General features: G+C 39.5%; 4 protein-coding genes across 6 annotated transcripts in view; 1 reads left to right on the plus strand and 3 right to left on the minus strand.

Moving 5' to 3' along the window:
• Positions 1-4,220, minus strand: part of srrm3 (serine/arginine repetitive matrix 3) — a 44,728-nt gene extending 40,508 nt beyond the window's left edge. The window contains exon 1 of the mRNA XM_079487675.1: positions 3,996-4,220. The gene's annotated coding sequence lies outside the window, so the exon portion shown is untranslated. The remainder of the gene's footprint in view (positions 1-3,995) is intronic.
• A 790-nt stretch (positions 4,221-5,010) lies between these two features.
• Positions 5,011-17,648, minus strand: mlxipl (MLX interacting protein like; the record flags this gene model as incomplete). Of its 2 annotated transcripts, none has more annotated exons than XM_079488048.1 (17): positions 5,011-6,115; positions 6,309-6,438; positions 6,535-6,658; positions 6,768-6,895; positions 7,040-7,159; positions 7,259-7,362; positions 7,446-7,671; positions 8,316-8,374; positions 8,585-9,230; positions 9,658-9,803; positions 11,086-11,166; positions 11,397-11,571; positions 14,828-14,866; positions 15,047-15,136; positions 15,319-15,401; positions 15,480-15,586; positions 17,201-17,648. In XM_079488048.1, 17 exons carry the CDS (start codon positions 17,545-17,547, stop codon positions 5,991-5,993), a joined length of 2,730 nt encoding a protein of 909 aa, XP_079344174.1. In that variant the 3' UTR covers positions 5,011-5,990. The 2 variants fall into 2 exon arrangements, with proteins under 2 accessions (XP_079344174.1, XP_079344175.1); XM_079488049.1 differs by having other exon boundaries at positions 15,507-15,586; positions 17,201-17,547.
• Positions 17,415-20,665, plus strand: rpain (RPA interacting protein). Of its 2 annotated transcripts, XM_079488090.1 has the most exons (8): positions 17,415-17,709; positions 18,788-18,909; positions 19,205-19,390; positions 19,477-19,549; positions 19,724-19,838; positions 19,909-19,972; positions 20,061-20,201; positions 20,279-20,613. In XM_079488090.1, exons 2-8 carry the CDS (start codon positions 18,838-18,840, stop codon positions 20,306-20,308), a joined length of 681 nt encoding a protein of 226 aa, XP_079344216.1. In that variant the 5' UTR covers positions 17,415-17,709; positions 18,788-18,837; the 3' UTR covers positions 20,309-20,613. The 2 variants fall into 2 exon arrangements, with proteins under 2 accessions (XP_079344216.1, XP_079344215.1); XM_079488089.1 differs by lacking the exon at positions 17,415-17,709 and having other exon boundaries at positions 18,662-18,909; positions 20,279-20,665.
• c1qbp (complement component 1, q subcomponent binding protein) lies at positions 20,606-23,132 on the minus strand. The gene is made up of 6 exons (XM_079488070.1): positions 22,783-23,132; positions 21,739-21,889; positions 21,488-21,575; positions 21,306-21,401; positions 21,063-21,188; positions 20,606-20,977 (listed from the first exon to the last, which is right to left on the minus strand). Exons 1-6 carry the CDS (start codon positions 23,006-23,008, stop codon positions 20,828-20,830), a joined length of 837 nt encoding a protein of 278 aa, XP_079344196.1. The 5' UTR covers positions 23,009-23,132; the 3' UTR covers positions 20,606-20,827.
• Positions 23,133-23,414: the final 282 nt, after the last annotated feature.

Raw genomic sequence — 23,414 nt, forward strand, 5'->3', positions numbered from 1 at the left:
GAAAGAATCTGATTGAACTGAATTTGGTAGATGTGTGGTAGTGTGTGATGCTTGAATATCCCAGTGAGTGACAGTGTGCAGGGAAATGTCTTGATATTGTTGAAACGCGTTTATAAGTATTCAAAATAAGCTGTTATCTTGGATACTGTCGTAAATGTCGAAAAGAACCTATAAGGTTCTCTTGGTTATTTTTGTATAAAATACATTTTAGTCCAGCTTAGCAGTCACACTGGTATTTTAACAGCTAACATGAAGATATCGAACGTATAAAGTCGCAATGTGACTTGCGCCAGGGTTTGGCAGCGTTCACACTCACACAAATAAACCACTCTAACAGAGCAATCGCACCAGAGTTCGTTTTAATTGAACCAAATGTGCCATATGTGAACACACCCTCAAAGAAGCAACCCGGAGTGTGGTCAACTGAAACCAATGCTGTCTATTGTCATCTATATGATTTAGATGATGTACGGCATATGGCTGTAGTGATGTCCGAGTGCTACTGCCGCTTCTATTGTACCTGGAAACATGAGTGAGTCACCTGATCTGTGTGTGCACGCCCTCTCGGGAGACACAAACACGTCTCTATTATTTAGAGGATGCAGATGTGCACAGACTACTACTACTATCACTACTCAGACATTGAGACCAATATATATTTGGAAACAAAAAGTCAATTTGGATCTCATGTTACTGTGGCTGATGCTCTGGACGGGGTCATCGAAACCCCTCTGCTGTCAGCCGACAGACAAAAAAACAACACGAGAAAGGGCACATCCCTTGAGATGTTTCAAACACACACTACACACTGAAAAGGACACGCACACGCAGACGTCCTCTGCTGTCCAAGCAGATAAATGTATGAGCAACACAGTTTCAAACAGACTTCATCCATCTTCATGCCCCCATTGCATCTTTGATCTTCTTCATCAATTATGCCCTTTTATCTGCTCCCTACTTCCACACCACAGCCAACACAGAGCCGCCTCAAACAAAACACATGACTGAATCTATCTTTGGAATGAGACACAAAACAAGCTGAATTCTCAACTAGGACTCAAGCATCAAGTTGACTTATGTCATTTTAACTATATTACATAATTTAATAATTCAGGGAAACATCACTAAGTGAAAGGAGTAGTTCACCTTCAAAATGAAAATTCCGTCATCATTTACAAACATGTATGACTTTATTTCTTCCGCAGAACACAAAAGAAGATATTTTGAAGAATGTACACACAGGGTGTTCACACAGCCCCGCCCACCCCCTGCCTGCGGAAGAGAACGGCATGGTTTCCAAACAACCTTTCTCCATCCGGTTCCATCAGCTAACTCGCATGTATTGCGCTGCCCAAGGTAAAGCTTATACAGCAATTTATTTATAACACTGGTAACAGACAATTGCGCTCATCAACCACATGGGGGAACCCGTGAGCAAAAGTTCTCAAGTGTTGCTTTAAGGATGTTCATGTCAAAATACTACAATTTGGGGCATACTAATTACTTGGATAATATGCCAATTTGGAAGCAGATCTCGTGTTCCCCAGAAACAGGAAAGTAGTGAACATTCTGAAAAATGCCTTTCTTAGGTGTGAATATAACACACAATTAACACTGACAATGAGCATTGCACTGTGAGAATCAACACCCATTGAGCTTAACTACACACAGTCTCACACACGCAGGCACGCGCACCATTTTCTTCATGCAGCTTGAAAGGAAGCTTTGACTTGCATTAGAGACACCACACACTTTGGCACTGACTAACGCACTGGTGTAGATCCAAAAACACAGAGCATGATGATCAAACTGCGGGTCATACACATCAAGAAAACTCATCCAAATCCTTTAACCTTCATAAACAGAAAAATGAAGAAAAATCTGTGTTAGATTTACATTTAAAGAACAAAAGAAATATCAGCAAGTCAAGAGAAGTCTTTATTGATGCCAGAGAAAGAAACGTGTGTATATCCAGTGTTATAGACCCTTAGATTTTTCTGTCCGAGGGCCAGGTCGTGTGGAACTCTACATTTTTTTCACACTCAAATACGCAGTTAAAGCGTTAAGCGGCCTTGAGGTTGTGTGTGTCCGACAGGGGAATGAGGGATGGGAAAATGAGGACAGCAGAAAGGACAGATTAGATCAGATAGAAGCACAGAGAACAGAAGAAAATGGAGTGAGAATAAGACTAAGATCAGGACAAACATCCGGACTCTCTCCCCTACACCAGAGGAACTTCATTAGTTGGCTCAGCAATTCATAGTACATAAAAATATTATTTGATTTGTATTTATTTTCAAAAAATGAAACTGGAGAAACAGGTGAAAACAACAGAAAAGATACTTTGTGTATTTTCAGACCTCAAATACTGCAAAGAAAACTATTTCTATTTCTATTCAATTTTAAGCAATACAACATAAATATTTCTAAATGTATTTAGGAAAAGTTTAAAAATGATTCCTTTATGTGATAACCTCAGTTTTCATGTGTCTTATCTTATGCTTTCAGTCTTTCACATGTACAATAATTGACTATTTCAACATTCACATTTACATTTAGGCATTTGGCTGACGCTTTTATTCAAAGCGACTTACCTTGCATTATCCTATACATTTTACATAGGTATCTGCAATCCCCTTGGATCGAACCCACAACCTTGCGTTGGTAACGCAATGCTCTTACAAAGAGGTACACATGTTTACTTTAAGTCCTTGAAGTTACTATACAATAATAAATGGTTTAGAAGCAAACAGGCCTCAGATATGCACCTTTCAAACACAATAATCTGGCTTCAAACTGAGACATTCACAGCCACTTAGAAAACTCTACACAACACGTTCATGCATGTGACCTTACTATGAAACACAAGATGATATTCTAAATATTATAGACAAACATTGAAAACATATGAATGCACAAACGCACCAACATTCGCTCAAAGTGATTCTGACCTTGATAAAATTCTGAAATTAGACAAATAATGACAGATGAAAATGTCTCTCTGGGATATACTGACAACCAGCCGCAGATAACTAACTGTCCTCCTTTATGTGGGAGCGATTGTTGCTTTGCGAGCAACCAAGATCTAGTGACCCCTGAGTACTGTGGGTGTACAGCTCATATAGTGAATGAAGCAGAGACCCTCGAAGATATTAAACCCAAACCTCAGATAAATCTAATCTCTCCATCTTGCAACGACAAAAACACTTTCAGTATCAATGATGGAAATATATTTTCTTATTATGTACAATTTTAATCAATACAAAGGCAACATAGAAAATCCATAAGAGATTGAAACGTATACATAAGGTAGTAATGTTATACTGCAGTTAATCATCAATACGCTTCATTCGAATATCATTTTAATAAATAAAAATGGTCATTTCTTGCCCGAATATTTTTTTTTTAAACATTAAGAATACGAATATGTAAATATGATTATAAGAATTAAACTAAACAAGCAATTTAGCAAAGAAAAAGAGTTTGAAATTAGCCATGATCGATCCATCCACGACCATCTGCTTAAAACACACACACACACACACACATTTACAGCAGATCTCGGGTTTTTATATAAAACACACACACACACACACACACACACACCTACAAGAGATGTGTGCTTTCGTATAATGCCATCCCGATCTGAGCTTTATATATAAAACACACAAACACACACACACACACACCTGCAGCAGATCTGTCTTCAATATTCCCCACGAGCTTTATATCAACACACAAACACACACTAATCTACCCTTTTACAATCCCGACCTGAGCTCTCGATTTAAAACACACATGACTGTATGAATCATTCACAAACACGACACTCAACACAACTGGTGTAAAGGACAATAGAAACAGGGTTTCTCCACTGCGTATAATCGCATTAGGAGCTTTAAACGCAGTCGCGCATCATCACCGCAGACGTCGCGATAGCGTCATTTCATCCATAACACGGCGTATATTTGAAGGGGAACATTTCGTATTCTTACCGGTTGTTCTCGTGGATGTGGTCGAACTGGAGGTGAAGCGGTTTTGCGGTGGTTTGATGTGGTTTTGTTCGGGAGCTGTTCCTCCGCCCGCGGTGCTGAAGTGCTGGACAGAGACAGTCATGATCCCGGAGCGCATGCGCGTCGGACACAGCGCCACCGTGCGCTCAGGAGGAGCATCGACGAAAACACCGGTCCTTTCATCCAAATAAAACATCCGTGCGATACCTTTAAAGAAATCGCATGTCCCACGATATTTGAGAAACGGGCCTCAAAGGCTTATCAAGACACTTTAAAATAGATCAAAACAGTACAAACCTTTCAGGCTATTCGGTGTTGACGAAGTCAATATTTTACGGAATGATTACAATACGGCCATACCAAGGGGATACGGTGTATGGGGGAGAACACTGTCTAAAATGGTTGTCTAATTCTCACGTCTCGATGGGACGAGTTGGATTAAAAACGAACATTTCCAACCATTGTATGAAAAGGATGAGCTGACAAAGAAAGCCATAACTTGACAGAGAGTGACAGCAGACATACTAATTCCAAAACTGCGAATTAGTTACCATTAGCACATATTATTATCGGTCAAATCTGAATAAAAATAGATTTGTCTTTTAAAGCGCTGTACAGAATATGGTACTGCTCAGCTTTTGCGCACGCACTTTCGCTGAAGGAACCTGAACAGCGCCACCTTGCGCTCAGGAGGAGCAGCGATACCGAGGTCAAATCTCAAATCAAATCCAAAGCATTTTATCAAACGACGATAAAACAACGGGGACACGGGACATAGAATGAGACGTTAAACAAAAGCTGAACGAAATGTAAAGCAAAACATCATTTTACGTTTGGTAGTTTTCTAGCGCCACCTGTTGAGGTGCAAACACATTTTTTGTAAATCATTATTCATATTTGTTTAAAAGGAATTTCAACAGTGATATTAACTTTATATGAATCAGTATTAGAGTAGGTGTTCGAATTTTATCTTTTTCATGCAACAAACCATCAAAGTAATGAAAGAAATGTGCTTTATTTCCTCGGTCAGTTTTGAAACCGCAGTGTTAAAATTCCTCCTGAACTCCACATTGATCCTTTAATGTTTAACGGGACTTATGAAACAATACACAGCCAGTCAAAGATTACAGTCACTAAAATGTTTTTTTAATATCTATTTTCATAGACGTGGAGTCGACATATTCGTTTCTTCATTAGAAAACTAAAATGTTACTAAAAAATGGTTTTGAATTTTAAGACTGGGGAAAAAACAGGTGCAAAGTATTTCAGTGCGAGACCTCAAGAAGCTGCTTGATACAATTTTAGAAAAGGTACCTATGCTATATTATATAATAATATATTACTGTACATGATTTATGTAATAATAGAAGTTACCTTTGCATTCTTATTCTCTCAAATCAAATTGATACCATGGTAAACTACTGTTAATCTAAAATGTGGAAAAAATATTAAAAAGGAATGAATAAGTGACCTTAAACTTTTGAACGATTGTGTATTTCAAAAACAAGAAAGATCTTCTGTTGTGAACACATGCTGTGGCTTAAACAGTGAAGCAAATAACAGTGTGTGTAGCAGATACTAAACTAAAGTCAACTACTGTCTTTACTAAACGCAAGCTTAGTCAATTTAAACCAGTACATTTGGCATAGACTCTCAAACATTGAGCTGTGGTGTTCACAGGCCGGTGACAGATGTTCAAATCTGTCTCATCACCTACTACTAAATATTTTATAAATAAGGACAAAAAAAACAACTAAATCGAATTTAATAACCACACTAAAGAAGTAAAACTGTAGAAGAGTTATAGAGCTTTGAATCATATCTAATATAAGTCAACATAAAATATTATGTTCTTAAAAGTTTAGCATTGGTTGTAGCTACTGTATAGTAATGTTATGACGATATCGTTGGTTGTACGGTGACACAAGCGGCAGATTGTGGCCGGATGATGGGCTACAGTTCCAAGAAAGGATGATATCACTGGCTGAAGCTGTGGGTGGAATGTCCGTGAGTGACGGCTTTGATGGCCTGTTCGGGAAGCAGACTGGGGTCTGCGAGTATGGACGTGGACGTGCAGAGCAGCCTGAGTGAACTTAAGACAGCTGGAGAGACAGACAGATCATCATCAACATCAGTAAAACGCTGCACGGCTCAATAGTACTGCTTCGACTAGTTTCAACTTCTCCATAGATCCTAATAGCTACTCTCAGTTGCTGCACATATGTTTATGATATCTGGTCCACGAAATGTGAAAATGGAGAGAAGGGAGAGAGACGGAGGCTGGTCGTAACTCACTGGGTCGGAGCGCGGGCAGAGAGCAGTGCTGGTCCAGCCAGGAAAGAGTAGTGCGACACAGATCTTCAACACTGGCTGTAGACACCATCCCGTTATAAGACTCAAACAGAGGTTCAATGATGATACTGAACTGAGACGAGCTTCAGTTGAGGAAAACATGAGCTCTGTTGTGTTACGGATGGCTTAACATTTGTGGAAATCTGCTCGGAGACACATTGAAGGATACAATCCAGAACTTCCAATCCTGCAGAGTCTGGTTCCTCACATACTCTCTGAACTTCTCTCTCATGAGATCGAAACGCTGATGTGTTATCGGGACGCCGGTGGCGGGGAGCTGCTGCTGGTACATGCTAGACAGGTAAGAAAATATGGAAATGAAACACACTATCTCTTACAAACAAATTAAGTTAAAGGTGCAGATCAAGTGAGTTTCATTCGGTATGATGAGCAGAAGCTCACTTGATGGCGGAGTTGAGTGCCAGGATCTCGTCTCGGAGTCTCTGCGCCTCCTCGTGGAGCTGAGCTCTCTCCTGCTGCATCTTACCGATGTACTCCGCTGTCTTCTGTAGCGTGGTGGCCTTACTGATCTAAGACGCATGAGAATGAAATGAAACAAGCGCACAACATCTAGGCCAAAAAAACACCTCGTGAATTTTGTGATACGCTACGGTGGCAAGTAAGAATGCACAACTATTGTTATTCAATACCGGCATTAAGCGTTGTGTTAGTACCTTTATACTAGGCTGTGAGCTGAGAGTCGTCACCAGGCTGTGTAGCGTGTCGAACCCGAGCTTAATGTTAAACCGTCTCTTCTGCTCGGCAGAAATGTGTGTGATGCGTCGAGTGTCCGTCTGCGGCACAACAACACAAACCTTATCAATAAAATGTGTGTTCTGGCGATATAAACGTGTTCAGGAATTAGTGTGTCTGCGATGTTTTCGTGGGGTTACCCTGGTGGACTCCACGTGGGCGTGTCCGGGTAAGAAGTGGGACTCGGGGGTTTTCTCGGGTGGATTTGAAGGAGACGTACGTCCTAGATTTCCTGAAAAACTAACTGGAAATAGAGTTTTTAACAGAAAATGATGATAACAAAATCAATGATTTATCATTAAATTGTTACGTGATTGTGACGCGCACCTGTTAAACTGCTTCTCTCTGTTGGGAGCATCTGTACAGGGGAGAGTTTCTCTGTTTTGGGGGTGAGAAGTGGCGTTTGTTGAGTGAGGAGGGAGGAAATGGTGCTGCTGTGGCCTTGGCCTGACATGGTCGTCTGACAGTGTAACGATGTCATCGCTGGGACTCTTGTAGAGGCCCAGGAGGCATTGTGGGAAATGTGTGACGCCACTCGACTGCTGCTGGTTGGCTGTTGTTAAAACAAAACGATGTGGTCAGATATACAGAATGAATTGGATGACATCAAGTTTTTGTTTTTACATTAGTCAGAATGATAAGATAGTGAGGATATTTAAGAATTGAAATAAGAATTTAATTGAACAAATGACAATAAAAATCATCATTATGGAATATGAAAATAATATTATCATTGCGTAATGTTAGGGATGTGCCGTAAGGACTTGTTCTGGTCAAAACAATACTCATTTTAACAAAACTATAAGCCGATTCTGACATTTGTCACTTGGTCACGATTTTGTCATTAAAAGTGTTGAAGGCAATTGTATTGCTTCTAAAACACAGACTTTCGGTGTGCATTGCTTACATAAGAAATCAATCTTGAGATTCACAAAGAGATTCATTTATTATGAAAATGTATTCATAATAAAATACATTTTTATGCTATAGCTGGCATGCCAATCGTTTTAAATTGTTCAAAAAAGTGCTGGTAAATATTGCTAATATTAATAAAAAGTTCTTCAGTGTGCATAAATAAATAAATAAATATAAAACTACAAAATAAAATAGAAATATATAGAGGCCATAACATTCTAAGATGTCAGGAATAACACGGAATGTATACTGAAAAAAACATTTGATCACAATCACACTTACAGGAGAGATGGATGATGCTGACAGACCTGAATGAGCATCAAAACTCAGTGAGGGTTTTCCTAAAGACAGAAGATTTAAGAATCATTCAAATGCTCTTCAAGTTTTTGTTAAAAGTTTACACAAAAAAAAACTGAACATGCTTAAACGATGTATAAATTATCAAGCATTGCATTTACTAATTATTATAATTTTATTCCAAAGGTTTATTGTATACTAGAACATTAGACGAGATGCTGCAAAGGATCGACGAATTAACAACATCTACATACGTTCATGAGATCCAGACGAGAGCAGATTGGCCAGACAGCTTTTCTGAGCGGACGGAGCTCTAGCCCTTGCGACCGACTGGATTTCTCCCGACTTCTGTTTGTACTTCCCTTTTCCTGTGGCCATGCCCACCTGCTGCGGCACAGAGAAGCAGTGAGAGAGGCCGTGCGAGGACAGAGACTGGCTCACCACCGTGGGCTGGTACCCCACTGGGGGAAACATTTCCTCCGTGCCGGAGAACCCGTGCCCGCTCGAGCCATCAGACGGCAGGGCGGTGATGGCGGAGCCAGTGTGGGTGATGACCGTGGACGTGAAGGCCACGCTTGTCTGGGATTGGCTGGATGCGTGTCTGTGCCTAAGACAGGCTGTTTGGTAGGGGTATGGACTTTCCTGTGTCACACCACTTGTGGTTGGCATGCCGTGACCGCTGAAAGACATTTGCGGTCCGTACGGCGCGATGCCGGAGGTAAGGTTCAGAGAGGGATGAAATTCACCGACATATTCTGAGTGACCTGTGAACTTGGGCTCTGAAGTGTCACCACTGGGGTTAAAGGTCATTTTAGGGTTTACGGTTTGGCGGGGGTAGCTGTGTCCAGGTAGATGTACAGATGAGGAGGGTTCGGGTAAAGTTTCAGATGAGAGAGTGGGCTGAAATGAAAAAGAAATTTGTCTGGGTGGATAGTTCACCCAAAATACTAATTCTTTCATCATTTACTCAACTTCGAGTTGGTTGAAATCCGTATACAAGAAGATATTTTTAAGTATGTAGGAAAGCAAACAGTTCTGGGGCGCTTATGACTATCGTTTTCATTTTCCCTGCTATGGTAGTCAATGGTGGCCAAGAACTGTTTGGTTTCAAGCATTCTTCCAAATATCTTTCACTTGGTTCCACCAAAAAAAGAAACGTATACAGATTTAGAACAACTAGAGAGTAATTCATCTTTGGGTGAACTATCCCTTTAAACCAATTGTAGATCAGTTTATACCAAATAAAATGCTAAACAAATACTTCAAGTAAATAAAATCAACAAAAACCTATGATATGTTTAATTCTGAATAAGTATTAATTTGATACCTGTGTCAGCACAGGTGCTGTGGAAGTGAGTGGATTGGTCACTTGAGGACTTAAAGCAAATGTTCCACTGGATGAGCTCTCAAAGAAGCCGCAGTCAGAATAACCCGTCAGCTCTGGCGGCTGTGCACGGTAACTCATGAAAATATCTGTAATGTAAAAAGTAACAAAATTACATTTTACATCAACTACTTTTTGTTTGCCGGTCTGGAGAAACAACACAGCAAATTCTATCCAAGGAGACCCGAGGTGTGTGTAGATAGAAATAGCTCATTCTAAGGTAAGAGAAACATAACGCTTCATTGTGTAAGGTCTTTATACACCACTGAACACATAGTTATATACACTATATTATATGGCATATCTGTCAACAGATCCTCAAAAGAAATGACACACTGAAACCCATGCATGAAACGCTTCTCCCAGCACATTAGTTTTCACCACATCACACATGACGTTCAACACTCAAAGTAATACAATTAGTAAGAAAAACTGAAAATAGGCAACACACATACACACACTTACCACTTTGATAGTATTAAACTGCAATAAATATATAAAGTTTGTCCTTAATGTGAATAAAAATTTGGGCTACTGTATATATCTGTGGAGGCATTTCTAACCTCGTGGAGTGTGTGTTCATATCTGTGAGCACCCTTGGCACTGCTATTATGAGACACAAACAGAGAGACGTAAGAGAGAGACCAAGTGCCTAGAGCCTCGTGATTCAAGAACTACCAGCTGACCACAGCGGGCACTGCCAGGAACATGACGGTCATACACAGGTACACACACACACACACACAGCTGCTGAACTCTCATGAACCGTCACTCTTCTCTCTGGGACTCTTAACGTTTAACTGGCCCTCGACAGATGGGGAAACGGCCCTCGGAAGACACACCGCCAGGGGATAAACTCAGCCACTGTCCTTCCTTTCACCTCACAACTGAAGTTCTTTCACATTTACACCCTAGAAGAGCCACATCAAATGAGAACATGTCCATTTTGTGGTGAACCAGAGTGCCCACGACTTGCACAAGTAAAGATCTCCGTCCCGTGCAGCACTAACTCATGGCACTGCCAAGAATAGCCGTTTAAACTTGAAAGTTTATTTTAGACGCAAAGGTCTTTCAAAAGGAAAAACATCTTAACATAAATTAAACAGGCAAAAAAATGATAATTAAATGTAAAATAATTTTACATTCCAGTGTTTCAAACCTGTCTACATATCTTTCTCTAAAACAAAACAAACACATCTCATCCCCCATTAACTCCCATAGTATTTATTTGCCCTACTAAGGTACTAAATAGGAAATGAGATCTGTTCGGTTACTGACATTCTTCCAAATATCCTTCCAGTACTAGACATCACATCAGGGCAAAGCCAAAGAAATACACTGTCAAAATGAGGAAGGCCACTATAAACTCACCCGGTATGTCCATCAGATCATCCAGGTTGGGCTGCAAGGGTGTCAGGCCAGGCTGGATCATATCTGCATTACTAGTGTAGGCTTAGATGACAGGACACATATCATTACATTGTGAAACACAGCTGTGTTGCTACGTGTGTGTGTGTGTGTGTGATCTATTCATTTAAAGTTCATTGTTTTGGGCTGTGGAGTCCTTCCTGGACACATTTTAAAATATCACATGACTAGAATATTCTCAATTTCTAAAGTCCCTGATTCATTCAAATCTCCAGTTTTCTTTTCAGAATGAAATATTTCTGAGCAGTACTGACTGTTTTGGCGGTCTCCACTCCACGAGGTGGGCTTCTGGGTCATAGTGAACAGTGTGTCTGAGATGTCCGACAGAAAGCAGTCCAAGTCAAACATGTGCGCCTCTTCTGATGTTGCCTCAGGCTCTGGATACATCTGATTGGTCCACTTTTCCAACCCCGCCCTACAGATGGGCCCCTATTAAAGACAATAAACAAGGTAAAAAAAGTGCTAAAACAATTATTTAAAAAGGCATACTGCAACCAAAAGAGGAAATGTTGCCATAATTTACTCACCCTTAATAATGTATCAAACCTGTATACATTTCTTTGTTTTGTTGAACACACAGGAAGACATTTGGCATTTACTGCCATAGTAGGGAAAATAAATCCTATGGGAGTCAACGGGGGTGAGATTTGACAATCTTCCAGATATCTTCCTGTGTGTATCTCCATAAAAATGAATTTAGAGATGTTGTTCATGTTGCCTTAAAGTTGAACAACAATTAGGTCACACGCACAGACACAAATGAAGACAGATCTGATGATAATCTACTCACAGCTTTAATGAGAAAAATCCGATCTAGACCTGAAAAGCTCCAATGTAGCTGATTTCTCAAGTCTAGGACTGAGATTTGACACGGGCCACATCTTTATAGGAAAACCCAGAATCACACACCAGTAATGATTACGTCTTTCCTGAACACTACCTACGTTCAATATTTCTTTCTTTTTTCTTACACACAAAGGGTGTCAAATTATAGCGTTGACTGGGTGATTTGTTTGTGACCAGAAATGAGGCTCGTGTGTGTCTGTGGGCCTCGGTGCTTACGTGCGAAGTCTTAATGACAGCAGTTTAACGGAAATGTGTAAAAAGGCAGAAACCTCCTGCCCGACCCATTATGTTTTCACTTTTAAGCTTCACCGTATCAGTGAGGCGGGCGGCTTTTTTGTTCCTGACCCAGTTCCTCACGTGTGGAGTCAGAGAGCGAAATTCATCGCCTCCTGTTGGCACGCAGACACACTGCAGCTCGACATTGAACCCGATGTCCCATCAGAACTAACTAACTAAACATACGCAAATCAAAGTTGAATTACAATTCTTTTGATGTTGGAGAAAGAGTTTATATACTATGAATGCCTAAAAATATATACTATGAGGCTTCAGAATGTAGTCTTGTTTTAAGGTTTTCATTATTATTTTGTTGAAACCTTCGCTGATTTAAAGAGATAGTTCACCCAAAAAATGGAAATGTCTTCATCATTTTTCTTCTGCAGAACACAAAAGAAGATCTTTTGAAGAACGCTGGTGTCCGGACAGCATTGGTCTCCTTTGACTTTCATTGTCCAATGAGACATTTCTTAGAATATCTTCTTTTGTGCTCCACTGTAAATAGAAAGTCATACAGGTTTGGTATGAAATGAGGGTAAATAAATGATAAATGAGCATATTTATTTTTAGGTGAAATATCGCTTTAAAGGAATACTTCACCCAAAAATTTTTATTATGTCATCATTTACACACCTTCGAATTGTTCCAAATCTGTATAAATGTCTTTGTTCTGATGAACACAGAGAAAGATATTTGGAAGAATGCTTATAACCGGACAGATGTTGCCCCCCGTTGACTCCCATAGTAGGAAAATTATATACTTTTTTTTGTTCTATTGAACATTTTGAAGAATGTAGGACAGCAAAAAGTTCTTGGGGAATTTTGACTACCATTGTATTTTTTCCTACTTTGGTAGTCAATGGGGGGCAAATTTTGTCTTGTCTTGAATTTAAATTTTTGGGTGAAGTATCCCTTTAAGCCGGTCTCTTAGCTTGGACAACCTGGCATATGCACGGATAAGACTTTTATTAAAATCTAAATGTGCTGCAGCTTAACATATTGTAGTATGTGGGTCAGATTTGATTAAACAGGCCAAATGTGCATTTCTCAAATCGCCTGATGGAACAGAAGGGAAGATTAGCACTTTGGCATCAGGTGACTCATTTTCTCACCAATAACAGGGCTGTGACGCACACAAACCTTTGTGTATACGTTTTCTCACTTTTTTCTTTTTCACATTTCTCGTCGGCTGAGTGGCGCAAAAACAGAGAAAACTATTAATAGTAATGGAGAACAAACATGACCCGAACTGCTAACCTACTAAACCCCATTCTACAAGATCAATAATCAACCCGGGTCACTAACAGAGCTGCATTACAACCGAAAGACACCGAAGAGACACATCACTGTCCAACAGCATGAGACACAACTGAGGTGCGGATTAGCCGATGAGCACTACAGTGCTTAACAAATGTATTAGACCGACACTCAATGTATAAGATTTGTGCCAAATTGCCATTGTGCCCTTAACTAACAGTATCCATGCATTCTCGAATTTAAAGTTTTGATTAGAAGTCCTTAAAGTCCCCGTGAACAGGAAGTTGCGATTGTTTTTACTTACGTGTTTTGACGCATTTCCAAGTGAAATGGAATAAGAATGACAAAAATAGTGGCCGTTGGTTTTGTCTTTCTCTGCGATTTGATTGGATGTATAAAAACAGCAGTCTCATTTAAAAATGGAAATGGCAGTAGACTGACAGTGCAGTCCGACATGCACTGGGAACAAGTCCGACTTAGTGCCGGCAATGCGAACCAAGCTCCTGCTTCGGCCGTACAGGGACCTGACAGCCCTTAGTAAAGGACCACAGACCCCATACTCCCGAAGCACCCTCCACAGGATGCCACGAGGGACACAGTCGAATGCCTTCTCCAAATCCACAAAACACATGTGGATTGGTTGAGCAAACTCCCATGAACCCTCCAGCACCCTGTAGAGGGTGTAGAGCTGGTCCAGCATTCCACAGCCTGGACGAAAACCACACTGTTCCTCCTGAATCCGAGGTTCTACTATCGGCCGTATTCTCCTCTCCAGTACCCTGGCATAGACTTTCCCGGGAAGGCTGAGAAAAGCGATCCCCCTGTAGTTGGAACACACCCTCCGGTCCCCCTTCTTAAAAAGGCCAAGCCGTCATATAAAATGGACAGTCATTACAGGACGGAAGTGCATTTACAGATTTTACCTGAAGTTTATGAAGGCACATGAATTTTAAAAAGAGAATGACCCACTTTGATAAACTATTTACGACGCTGCAATACTTAATGGGAAAAAAAATTCACAGGGACTTTAATGGAAAAGAAATGTTTAATGGTTGAACGTTAAGCTTGATTGATTTTCTGAGAGAAGTTGAATGTGCGGCTCAAATTTGAGTATTAAAACTTGAATTAATTATTTGCCTTATAAATGACAATAAAATGTTCCGTTTTAAAGAAGTTTTAATTTGTGTTTTCCCTTAATGATGAGAAATGGTCTTATACATTTGTTAAGCACTGCATGGGAGAAATAGCCAAGCAAGATCTACAAGCAAACGTGAAAATGCTTTATCGTGAGCTTTGCACCTCTCACCTTCTGTAGCATTGACAGCAGATCCTTGTTCTTCTGAAGCTACAAAAACACAGAAAATGACGCTGTTATGTATTGTGATTCTATTTTAGCTTCAAAATTGAAAATGAAATTATCCTTAAATGATATCCAGCATGGGCAAAATATCACTCATGCTTGTGAATATGGATCTGTGAACATTCAGAATGTTCTTTGCACATTAGGAAATATTCTTATACTTACTCTTTTTTTATAGTAAATCCTCCATTTGTGATATTCTTTGATGACCACCTCTATCCGCCTCTTCCAGTAGCTGCCCTCCAGAACAATCGCCTTACAACATCACACGTGCCGAACGTAAACATCAACATGCACTTTGATGTGAGCTAATCTACATGTTACACAATGCTGATCCTGTAAATATCTGTTTATTGATATAACTTATAGATTTATGGATAACTCAGCAGCTGTGTGCTGGTATCATGGTTTTTGTGGATTAGAAACATCCAGCTCACCTCAGGTTTGCGGTGGGCATCGGCCTCCGAGCCTTCCAGGGGAGTGACAAACCCACACACAGGGTTCTTCCTTTTCTCCACATCTGCCACACAAACAAGCAAAATGCAACCAGATATTTTTTTATAACAAGTAAGTTTTTTTAAAAGATCAGGAGACTCACATTGAATGAACCAGGCTCTCCAGATACCATTATTCAGCCGAATTTTATCTCTCCACAGTAACCGCAATCCTTTAAAAGACTTCCACTTAGGTGACACAATTTTCCCACTGTGAAAAAACACAATCATTGAGCTTCGATTATTTCAGATCACTTCAAATAAAACAATACACATTTTTGGCACTTGGTTTTGGACAATTTCTAATAGATCAAAATAACCATAAAATAATAAACATAAGCATTTATAAGTAACAGGACACGGGACATTGGTTTGAGACATAATGTTCTTAAAGATGCAGAACAGTGGTGAATTTGTCCCTTCCCCTGTAAAAACATTTATTTCATTTAACGGCAGTAATGTGACAGTCTAATGTGTCGACACAGTTGCCCATCTGCCAATACACAGACGGCACTTTACACCTTCTACTGTCTGCTGTAGTACATTTAACCTCAAAAAACACACAAAACAAGCGTGTTGTGTTCACTCTGTTGCTAAGAACCCATTGAGAATAATGGGTAAAATGACACAAAATGTCACCAGATGAACACCACTGATCCGACTTTATTAAGCTGACAGTTAACAAAAAAATCTGTGCATGTCCCTGCTGGGATACTAGATCGAAAGGGCAGCTATGTGGCAAGCATAAAAAAAGTAAATAGTTCCTTTTTTCCACCAGAAAATGTTCCCAAAAGTACCAAACCTCACCAAAAAAAAAATGATTGTGTTCACTTCCCTCTGGACTCACACAGATACAGTTAGACGGGTAAAGCATATTAATACAGCTAATATTATACATTTAATATATTCTACATGTCAAAAGCAATTATATTCGATTGAAAACACGCAACACCCTTATTTCAAAAAATAATGTATGGATGCTGTGAGCATTGTGCGATTTCTATTTCACAGCAGGTCAGTGTACAAAAACAGCACGGAAAATGTCTTCATCATTTTCAGAAATAGTCTTTTGCACATGTTTGCGGCAAACCTGGCCTCTCAAACTTCCCAAGATAGCGAATAGAATTTAAAATGTATTCATGCGATAACAGTACAATGCCCTGTTACACCATCATACCAAAAATGTTTCAAACACGCTTAAAGCTTTTTAGCCCAACATATAATGAAATCAGATCATATACAGGACTGTGTGGTTAAAACCAATGCAACATTTATAATCACAGGATTTATTGGTCAGAGGTTAGACCGCGGAGAATTGCTTTCAATGTTGTAATATTGTGGGTTAAGAAAGGGAGTGTGTTTTTTAGAGAAAGTGACACAAGTTACTCTAACCCCAGTTACTCTGTAACTCTCACCTTGTCTGTTTTCCAACTCCTGTCAAAGTCCAGATTTCACAGCTGTTTCGAAAACAAGATCTGAATTCTGACCGTCTCTCATAAAGGTTGCACTTCGATGTTTACCAAACATTAGGGTATTCATATGCATTCAGCAAGTGTCATTGACCTTTCAGTTTTTATACGTACAGGAACGAATGTGTTATTCATTCATTATGTAGGTCTAATGCTTGCATTTAAACCAAAAGACATTTTGAGGTTCATCTTACATCCCAATTGACATTTGAAATAGAATCTTCATAGAGGCAAACACAAACTGCGTAAAACAAAAGTTTAAAAGAGCACATGAACTCCAGACACACGCTGATAACTTCAATAGCCGATACACACTTTGTTTGCAGTGGACAGAATTTGAGTTGAATTGTGTTTACCTGTATGCCAACGTCATGCATTCAAACAGGCGCGTGAGTGTAGGGTCAATGCTGAGACATCTCGAGCTCAATGGACCGAACCTGTAAGTCTGGCAACCCGGTTTATTAAAACTGTCAATATTATAACGATCATCGTGATAAGGAGCTACGCTTCTCCTCCTGATGGAGTCACTGTGAGGCGAGGAGACCATGAAATGTCCGCTGTGGATCACCTGCGTCCGCCGGAGCGATCCGAACCCCACGCCCGCGTCCACACTTGGCAAATGGTCGTCCGGATCTGAATCGGACTCGGACTCCTGTCCTATCGGATTGGGCTCCTGGTTCTCAGAGTACTCGGCCTTTGCCATATTTCAGCCGAGGTTGAGATTCTTGAGTCTCCCGGTGGTTAAATGCGGTTCGGGTCGGGAGAGTAATGCCATGTGAAGGGTTCAAGCCACACCTCAACTCTACTGCTGAAATGAAGGGTCAAAGATCAAACGCGTGTTGATAAAAATGATCACAACTATCTGGTAAGTTGGTAGAGAGTTGTTTCAGGCTTCAGATGTGACAGCTTGAGGGCGGTCTAAACTCACACGCGTTTATGTAAGTGTAGTTAGATCTGTCACAACTATTGATCTGTTGAGTTATTGGGCAACTATTATTAGAAATTATTATGTTTCATTAGTGGATGTTTGCATTTACCTGAATCCACTCTGTCTGAAATGAATGAAATATATATATATATATATATATATATATATATATATATATATATATATATAGTGTTTGTGTGTGAATATACCGATTTAAAAACGAGAAAATGTATCAAAAATATAAAAAAGAAATATAGTAATATTTTAAAATAAGAAATATATGTCCATCTATTATATATATAAATATTTATGAATATAACCATTTAAAAACGAGACAAAGTGTCAAAAATATAAAAAAGAAATATAGTAATATTTTAAAATAAGAAATATGTCCATCTATTATATATATATATATATATATATATATGAATAAACCCATTTAAAAACGAGACAAAGTATCAAAAATATAAAAAGAAATGAAGGAAAAAAAGGAATATTTTTAAATAAGAAATATATGTCCATCTATTATAAATATATATATATACACCATTTAAAAACGAGACAAAGTATCAAAAATATAAAAAAGAAATATAGAAATATTGTAAAATAAGAAATATATGTCCATCTATTATTAAAACAAATAATGTTTTTTATTATAAAAATGATATTATTACATTTTAATTTGATAAATATTTTAAATAAAAAATAATCTTTTGAGGTTTGGAAACAAGGAACTAGGCCTAAATTTGTATCGCAAGAAAATAAATCAAATAAATATTGATTTGTATTTAATTGTTTGTGTTAAGTATTTTAATTTCTTTAAAATGTTTATAATTAAAATTGCACTATACATATTAAAGATAAAAACGGTAAGAGACCAAGTATTTTAATGCGCAGAGCCTTCGAACTACAATTTCCATGAGCCATGAAATGACTTCCGGGTGTCGCTGACGCCGCCGGAAGTGTAAAAGTCGTTGATTGAGCGCCAGCCGTCAGTTGTTTTTGTGTTTTTAAGGAATAAAAGCTGCTGGTGGGGCGTTGAGGTGGTCAGTGATCCTCCCGAACATGGACGCGGTACACAGACACAGATCCATGTTTAAAGGCACAACTCCACCATGGAAAGAGACGTACAGGAAGGTACAAGTCATGCTTTATCACGAGTGTTTTTTTCCACATACGTAACTTAAATAAATTCAGAAACCATCTAGAATGTACTAAAACCACTTCACATTTACTCCACATCCAACTGCAGGCTTTACAGATATTAAACTCATACATGTATTAGAAAAAGTCCTGCTAATAAGAAAATTAAAATGAGAAAGTCTGATTTGAATGGTTGTTGTATTAGTTTGAATGGGAATCTATAATGGTTTGTTCTTTGGATAAACGATACCACTGAATGACATTGTAATATTCAAATGCGTATCCTCAGCGTTGTGTGGAGAGGTTGAAGAACAGCAGGTCCAGGTTACTGGAGAAGTTCCGTCAGATTGGAGACAGTTCTGGCCCCTCCGAGCGGTCTCTGCTGGTGCAGGAGGTGATGGAGGAGGAGTGGAGCGCCCTGCAGTCCTCCAGCCACGGTCTCCCATCACTGTGGAATGGACACGGCATTAGGGAGGTGCGTGTATCAAGATCACAAATCTGTTAAATAACGAGTCAATCGCTGGCAATGTTTTCTACTTGACCTTCTGCTTTACTACACAGGTGTACACCGCCCAGCAGGAGTATGATGAGCTGGCAGCGTTTGAGGAGATTCTGCAAGAGCTTGTAGCACAAGGTTACAGTAGCGTGAATCTCATACAAACCGCAGTTTTAATGGTCAAAAGTACTTCTAGTTATGCAAAAAAGAAAACTTATCTTTATAAACAGATTTGACACGGATAGACAAAGTAAACACTGGCAATGGTGTGGAAACTCTCTAATAACTGCGACTATTTCTCTCTCTCTTCAGAGCTTTCCATCCTAGAGGAATATCAGAACAACATGCAGTATGAAGAACATTTTTTAAACTCCATGTTGGAGAAAATGGAGCAGAAGGAACAGCTCATATGTCCACTGTGCCATGCGTAAGTCTTCATGATAAAATCATCATTACAGCTGGGATATAACATGCTCATTATGATTTTCTCCTTGCAGGAATAATCTGACCGTCAACAGTCATTTTACATCATGTCCGTGTGGCCTTTACATCAACACGATTGTGAGTTAGAATAAGTGTTTTCAGGAGACTCCCAGAAAGCCTTTTTAGACGTTACTCCAATATTCACCTGAGTCTCGTCTCTTCACAGGGCAGGAACGTTACATCTGAAGTATTAAAGAATCTTCTAGAAAGACGGGTCACCGAGCACACGGAGGAATGTCTGTACAATCCCACGTTCTCCATGGCTTTCAACACAGACGGCTCACCAAATCTCATGCTCAGCTGTAAAGTATGTGTGTTATTTACAGTCAATGTAATTTAACTCCGAGGTAATCAGTAAGACAATGTGTTTTCTTTCTGCTGCAGGTGTGCGACTATCTTACAGTTGTCCTGTGAGCGGTTCATCCACATAGAAGAGGGTCGATGGATGCTTTTAAGATTTTATTTCTGTGAAATAATAAAGATTTAAGTTTTAGCTTCATTTGAGTAATCTAAGGGTACAGAATGACAAGGCAATACACTGACCAGAATATGTCATCGAAGTTATTCCTAACATGCTTAAAGTGATATTTGACATACTTTTGCTTCATGTTGTTAAACATGTCTTGGTCATAAGATTTTACTTCTGCGTAAAACCTTTTATGTTGCTCTCACGTAATAAAGTTTGTGTCAAGAACTAAAACCGCAGAAGTTACTTGAATGATTTTTATTGAAAAGACAATAATTAGACAAGGGAGAGTGGTATTCTTCTGTCTTTATTTATGACGTGTAAAATTTCTAATGACAGTAACGTGTTAACATAATAGGGAACAAATATGAAATTAAATACTAAACACATGGGCCTTCAAATTTTATTGTGTTGTCATAGAGACGCACATGAACCAGAAGATGGCAGAGATAAATCTAGACTACAAATTATTTGCACTTGACAAAACTGCTGAGATCCTCCAGGAACTTGATGTACTCCTGATGTTCCAGCGCTGTGCTTAGCTCGATGAGTTCATCGGCAAACGCGTTGTCAACACCCCGGTCAGACAGAAAATCCATCAGATGGTCGTATAACGCCTAAAAGACGGATCGCCTAGGTCAGACTTGATATCAAAATGTACATGCAAGTTTCAGGCTTTACACATTTTGTATCTCCTCTTACCCAGTCTAGGGAGTCTGTGTTGAGAATGTAACTGTTTTCCTTCCAGTCTTCATCTCCCTCCAGCTGGAAACTGACCTCACGGATGGCAAAGATGTCGCTCTCCTCCTCGCCCTCACCGTGACTGGTCTGCTCAGAGACAAAGAGCTTTGGATATGATATCCAGCACTTGTGTGAGACCTCAGAGACAACTGAGACTCATTTAATGTGCAGCGAGGAAGACGTGCCCTGTGCTTGCGTACTCACCTCATCTTCAGGGAAATGGCAGTCAAACACTAGTGAATTGGATGCCCCCTGTTTGGTCACCTCCACTACGAAGTTGGGTGTTGAGACAACATCAGGCTACAAAACAAGCATTTTTAAAAATCAAAATCCCTGACTGAATACAACTGAATGTTTTTCTCAGTCCAAGTGTGCCGAAAGAATACCTCGTTCTCCTGGGCCTTCTGTCCCTGTTCAGGCTCATCCTCCAGCTGAGGTGGAATACTGTTGTTCACATTAAAGGCGACTGAGACTCTGCCCAACACAAACATAATAACTTCACAATATGGTAATAAAATTCACTTTATACAGTAACAGCTTTGAATATAGCCGAAGATGAGAACTGCATCATTTATCACACCGGTTTGAAAGAACACAATCTGATTGTGTAAAATGAAGCGATGAAACTCATTCTCACTTTTCTCCAGAGATGGAGCGGATCAGTTTAGCTTCCGTCCCATTCAGTTGCAGCTCCCAGCCGCCGGACATCTTAGGAAGACTATTGCTCTTTTGAATTTTCTTTTCTTCTTTGATTTCATCTGTGAGAAACTCTCCAAACGCCTTGTCGCCTAAAGACAGAATCCATAACATTAAAAACAGCGCTACAGCATCTAGTGACATCAGTGTTTAAAGTGATGTACGACTTCCTTTCCCTCTGCAGAACACAAAAGAAGATATTTTGAAGAATGTTGGCGGTACACATTGACTTGCAGTGGTTTTGTATCTAGACAATAGAAGTGAATGGGTACTGCCCCTGTTCAGTTACTGACATCCTTTAAAATATCTTCTTATGTGTTGTGCAGAAGAAATAAAGTCATACAGGTTTGAAATGACAAGAGGGTGAGTAAATGACGACAGAATACAAATTTCAGAACCATACATGTAAAAGACCGGCTGGCGGACGTTTTGACTTTTCAGATATAACACAGAGTTGTATTAAATGATCAAATAATGTTAAACAGAATTTAGCACTTTTGGATGTCTCATTGGTTAGCTGAAGTTAAGCCTCCTGAGATCAGTTCACATTCACCTCTCTCTCCACCTGACATTACTCGATTTCAAGGTCACTTGTTCAGACCTAAAACACATGAAATCGTCTAACCTGATAACACTCCATCACACTTGCCAAATGGTAATCAGGAGTCAATCATCATTACAGGATATGACATCACCTCTAATGCCATAAATATACCCTAATTAATACTGACCTGTAATTAAGTTTCAAGCCATTTACTGTAATGCGCTATAACGGGACACTATAATGAAAACTAACATAATAAACTCATACTCTTACAAATACTGTGGTTTATCAGAAGGTGATACCAAGAGAATTATAATGCTAAACAATTCTTATTTTTTCATTAGAATGGCATTTACATAATACTTCTATTTACATAATTACATGCTACCATGGTACTCTTTGACATTAAAAGTACAGATAAATGATGTGCTGATCCTTTACCTTCAGTGTGCAGAGAGCCGCAGCCGCAGGAGACTGATGGAAGAAGCCCTTTAGATGTGAGTAGCCTCGGCCTGGAGCCGCTGTTACTGTTCATCATCCAGATGGATCTGGTGAAGGTTCTGCTGGGATATAAAGCGGATCGGACCGCAGGTGTGACGGGAGGGGCCGCGGTGCTGCCGGCCACGCGGGCTGCGAGCTGAACGGCGCGGCTCAGAGACTTCAACATGACTGCGACTGTCCGTGGAGTACCGGTTCAGTTCCTTACTTATCGCGGATCTCACTGACAAACACGTGTGGAAGGACACCGTGACCTCATCAAGTGAACCACGCACTTTACACCGGAAGCGCTCGCCGTGGGAACGGTTAAAAGTCCTTTTTTTAAAGGTATTTAAAAAAAGGTAAATATAGTTTTATTCAAGAACCTCACATCCAATGCCACATTTATAAGAGCAGTAAAGATTCAATGAAGAAAAAAAAGAAAGGAAAAACAGAAGAGGAAAACAAATATCTTACATTATAATAAATGAATTATGGAATACGTTTCAAGAATCCTAATCGTTTACATTTAGTCATTTATCCAAAGCAACTTACAGAGAGTTCAGGGAGACATACATGAAATGTCATACAGTATT

This window comes from Barbatula barbatula (genome assembly GCF_947034865.1).
Source record: "Barbatula barbatula genome assembly, chromosome: 2".
Classification (NCBI taxonomy): domain Eukaryota; kingdom Metazoa; phylum Chordata; class Actinopteri; order Cypriniformes; family Nemacheilidae; genus Barbatula; species Barbatula barbatula.

Excerpts from the sequence above, each read along its gene's own strand:
- rpain (XM_079488090.1), top strand. The coding sequence starts at position 18,838 with ATGGACGCGGTACACAGACACAGATCCATGTTTAAAGGCACAACTCCA. Across the intron at positions 19,391-19,476 it reads ATGGACACGGCATTAGGGAG|GTGTACACCGCCCAGCAGGA; the intron begins GTGCGTGTATCA and ends TTTACTACACAG. Across the intron at positions 19,550-19,723 it reads GCAAGAGCTTGTAGCACAAG|AGCTTTCCATCCTAGAGGAA; the intron begins GTTACAGTAGCG and ends CTCTCTCTTCAG.
- c1qbp (XM_079488070.1), bottom strand. The coding sequence starts at position 23,008 with ATGTTGAAGTCTCTGAGCCGCGCCGTTCAGCTCGCAGCCCGCGTGGCC. Across the intron at positions 21,890-22,782 it reads CGGCTCTCTGCACACTGAAG|GCGACAAGGCGTTTGGAGAG; the intron begins GTAAAGGATCAG and ends TTCTGTCTTTAG. Across the intron at positions 21,189-21,305 it reads GCCATTTCCCTGAAGATGAG|ACCAGTCACGGTGAGGGCGA; the intron begins GTGAGTACGCAA and ends GTCTCTGAGCAG.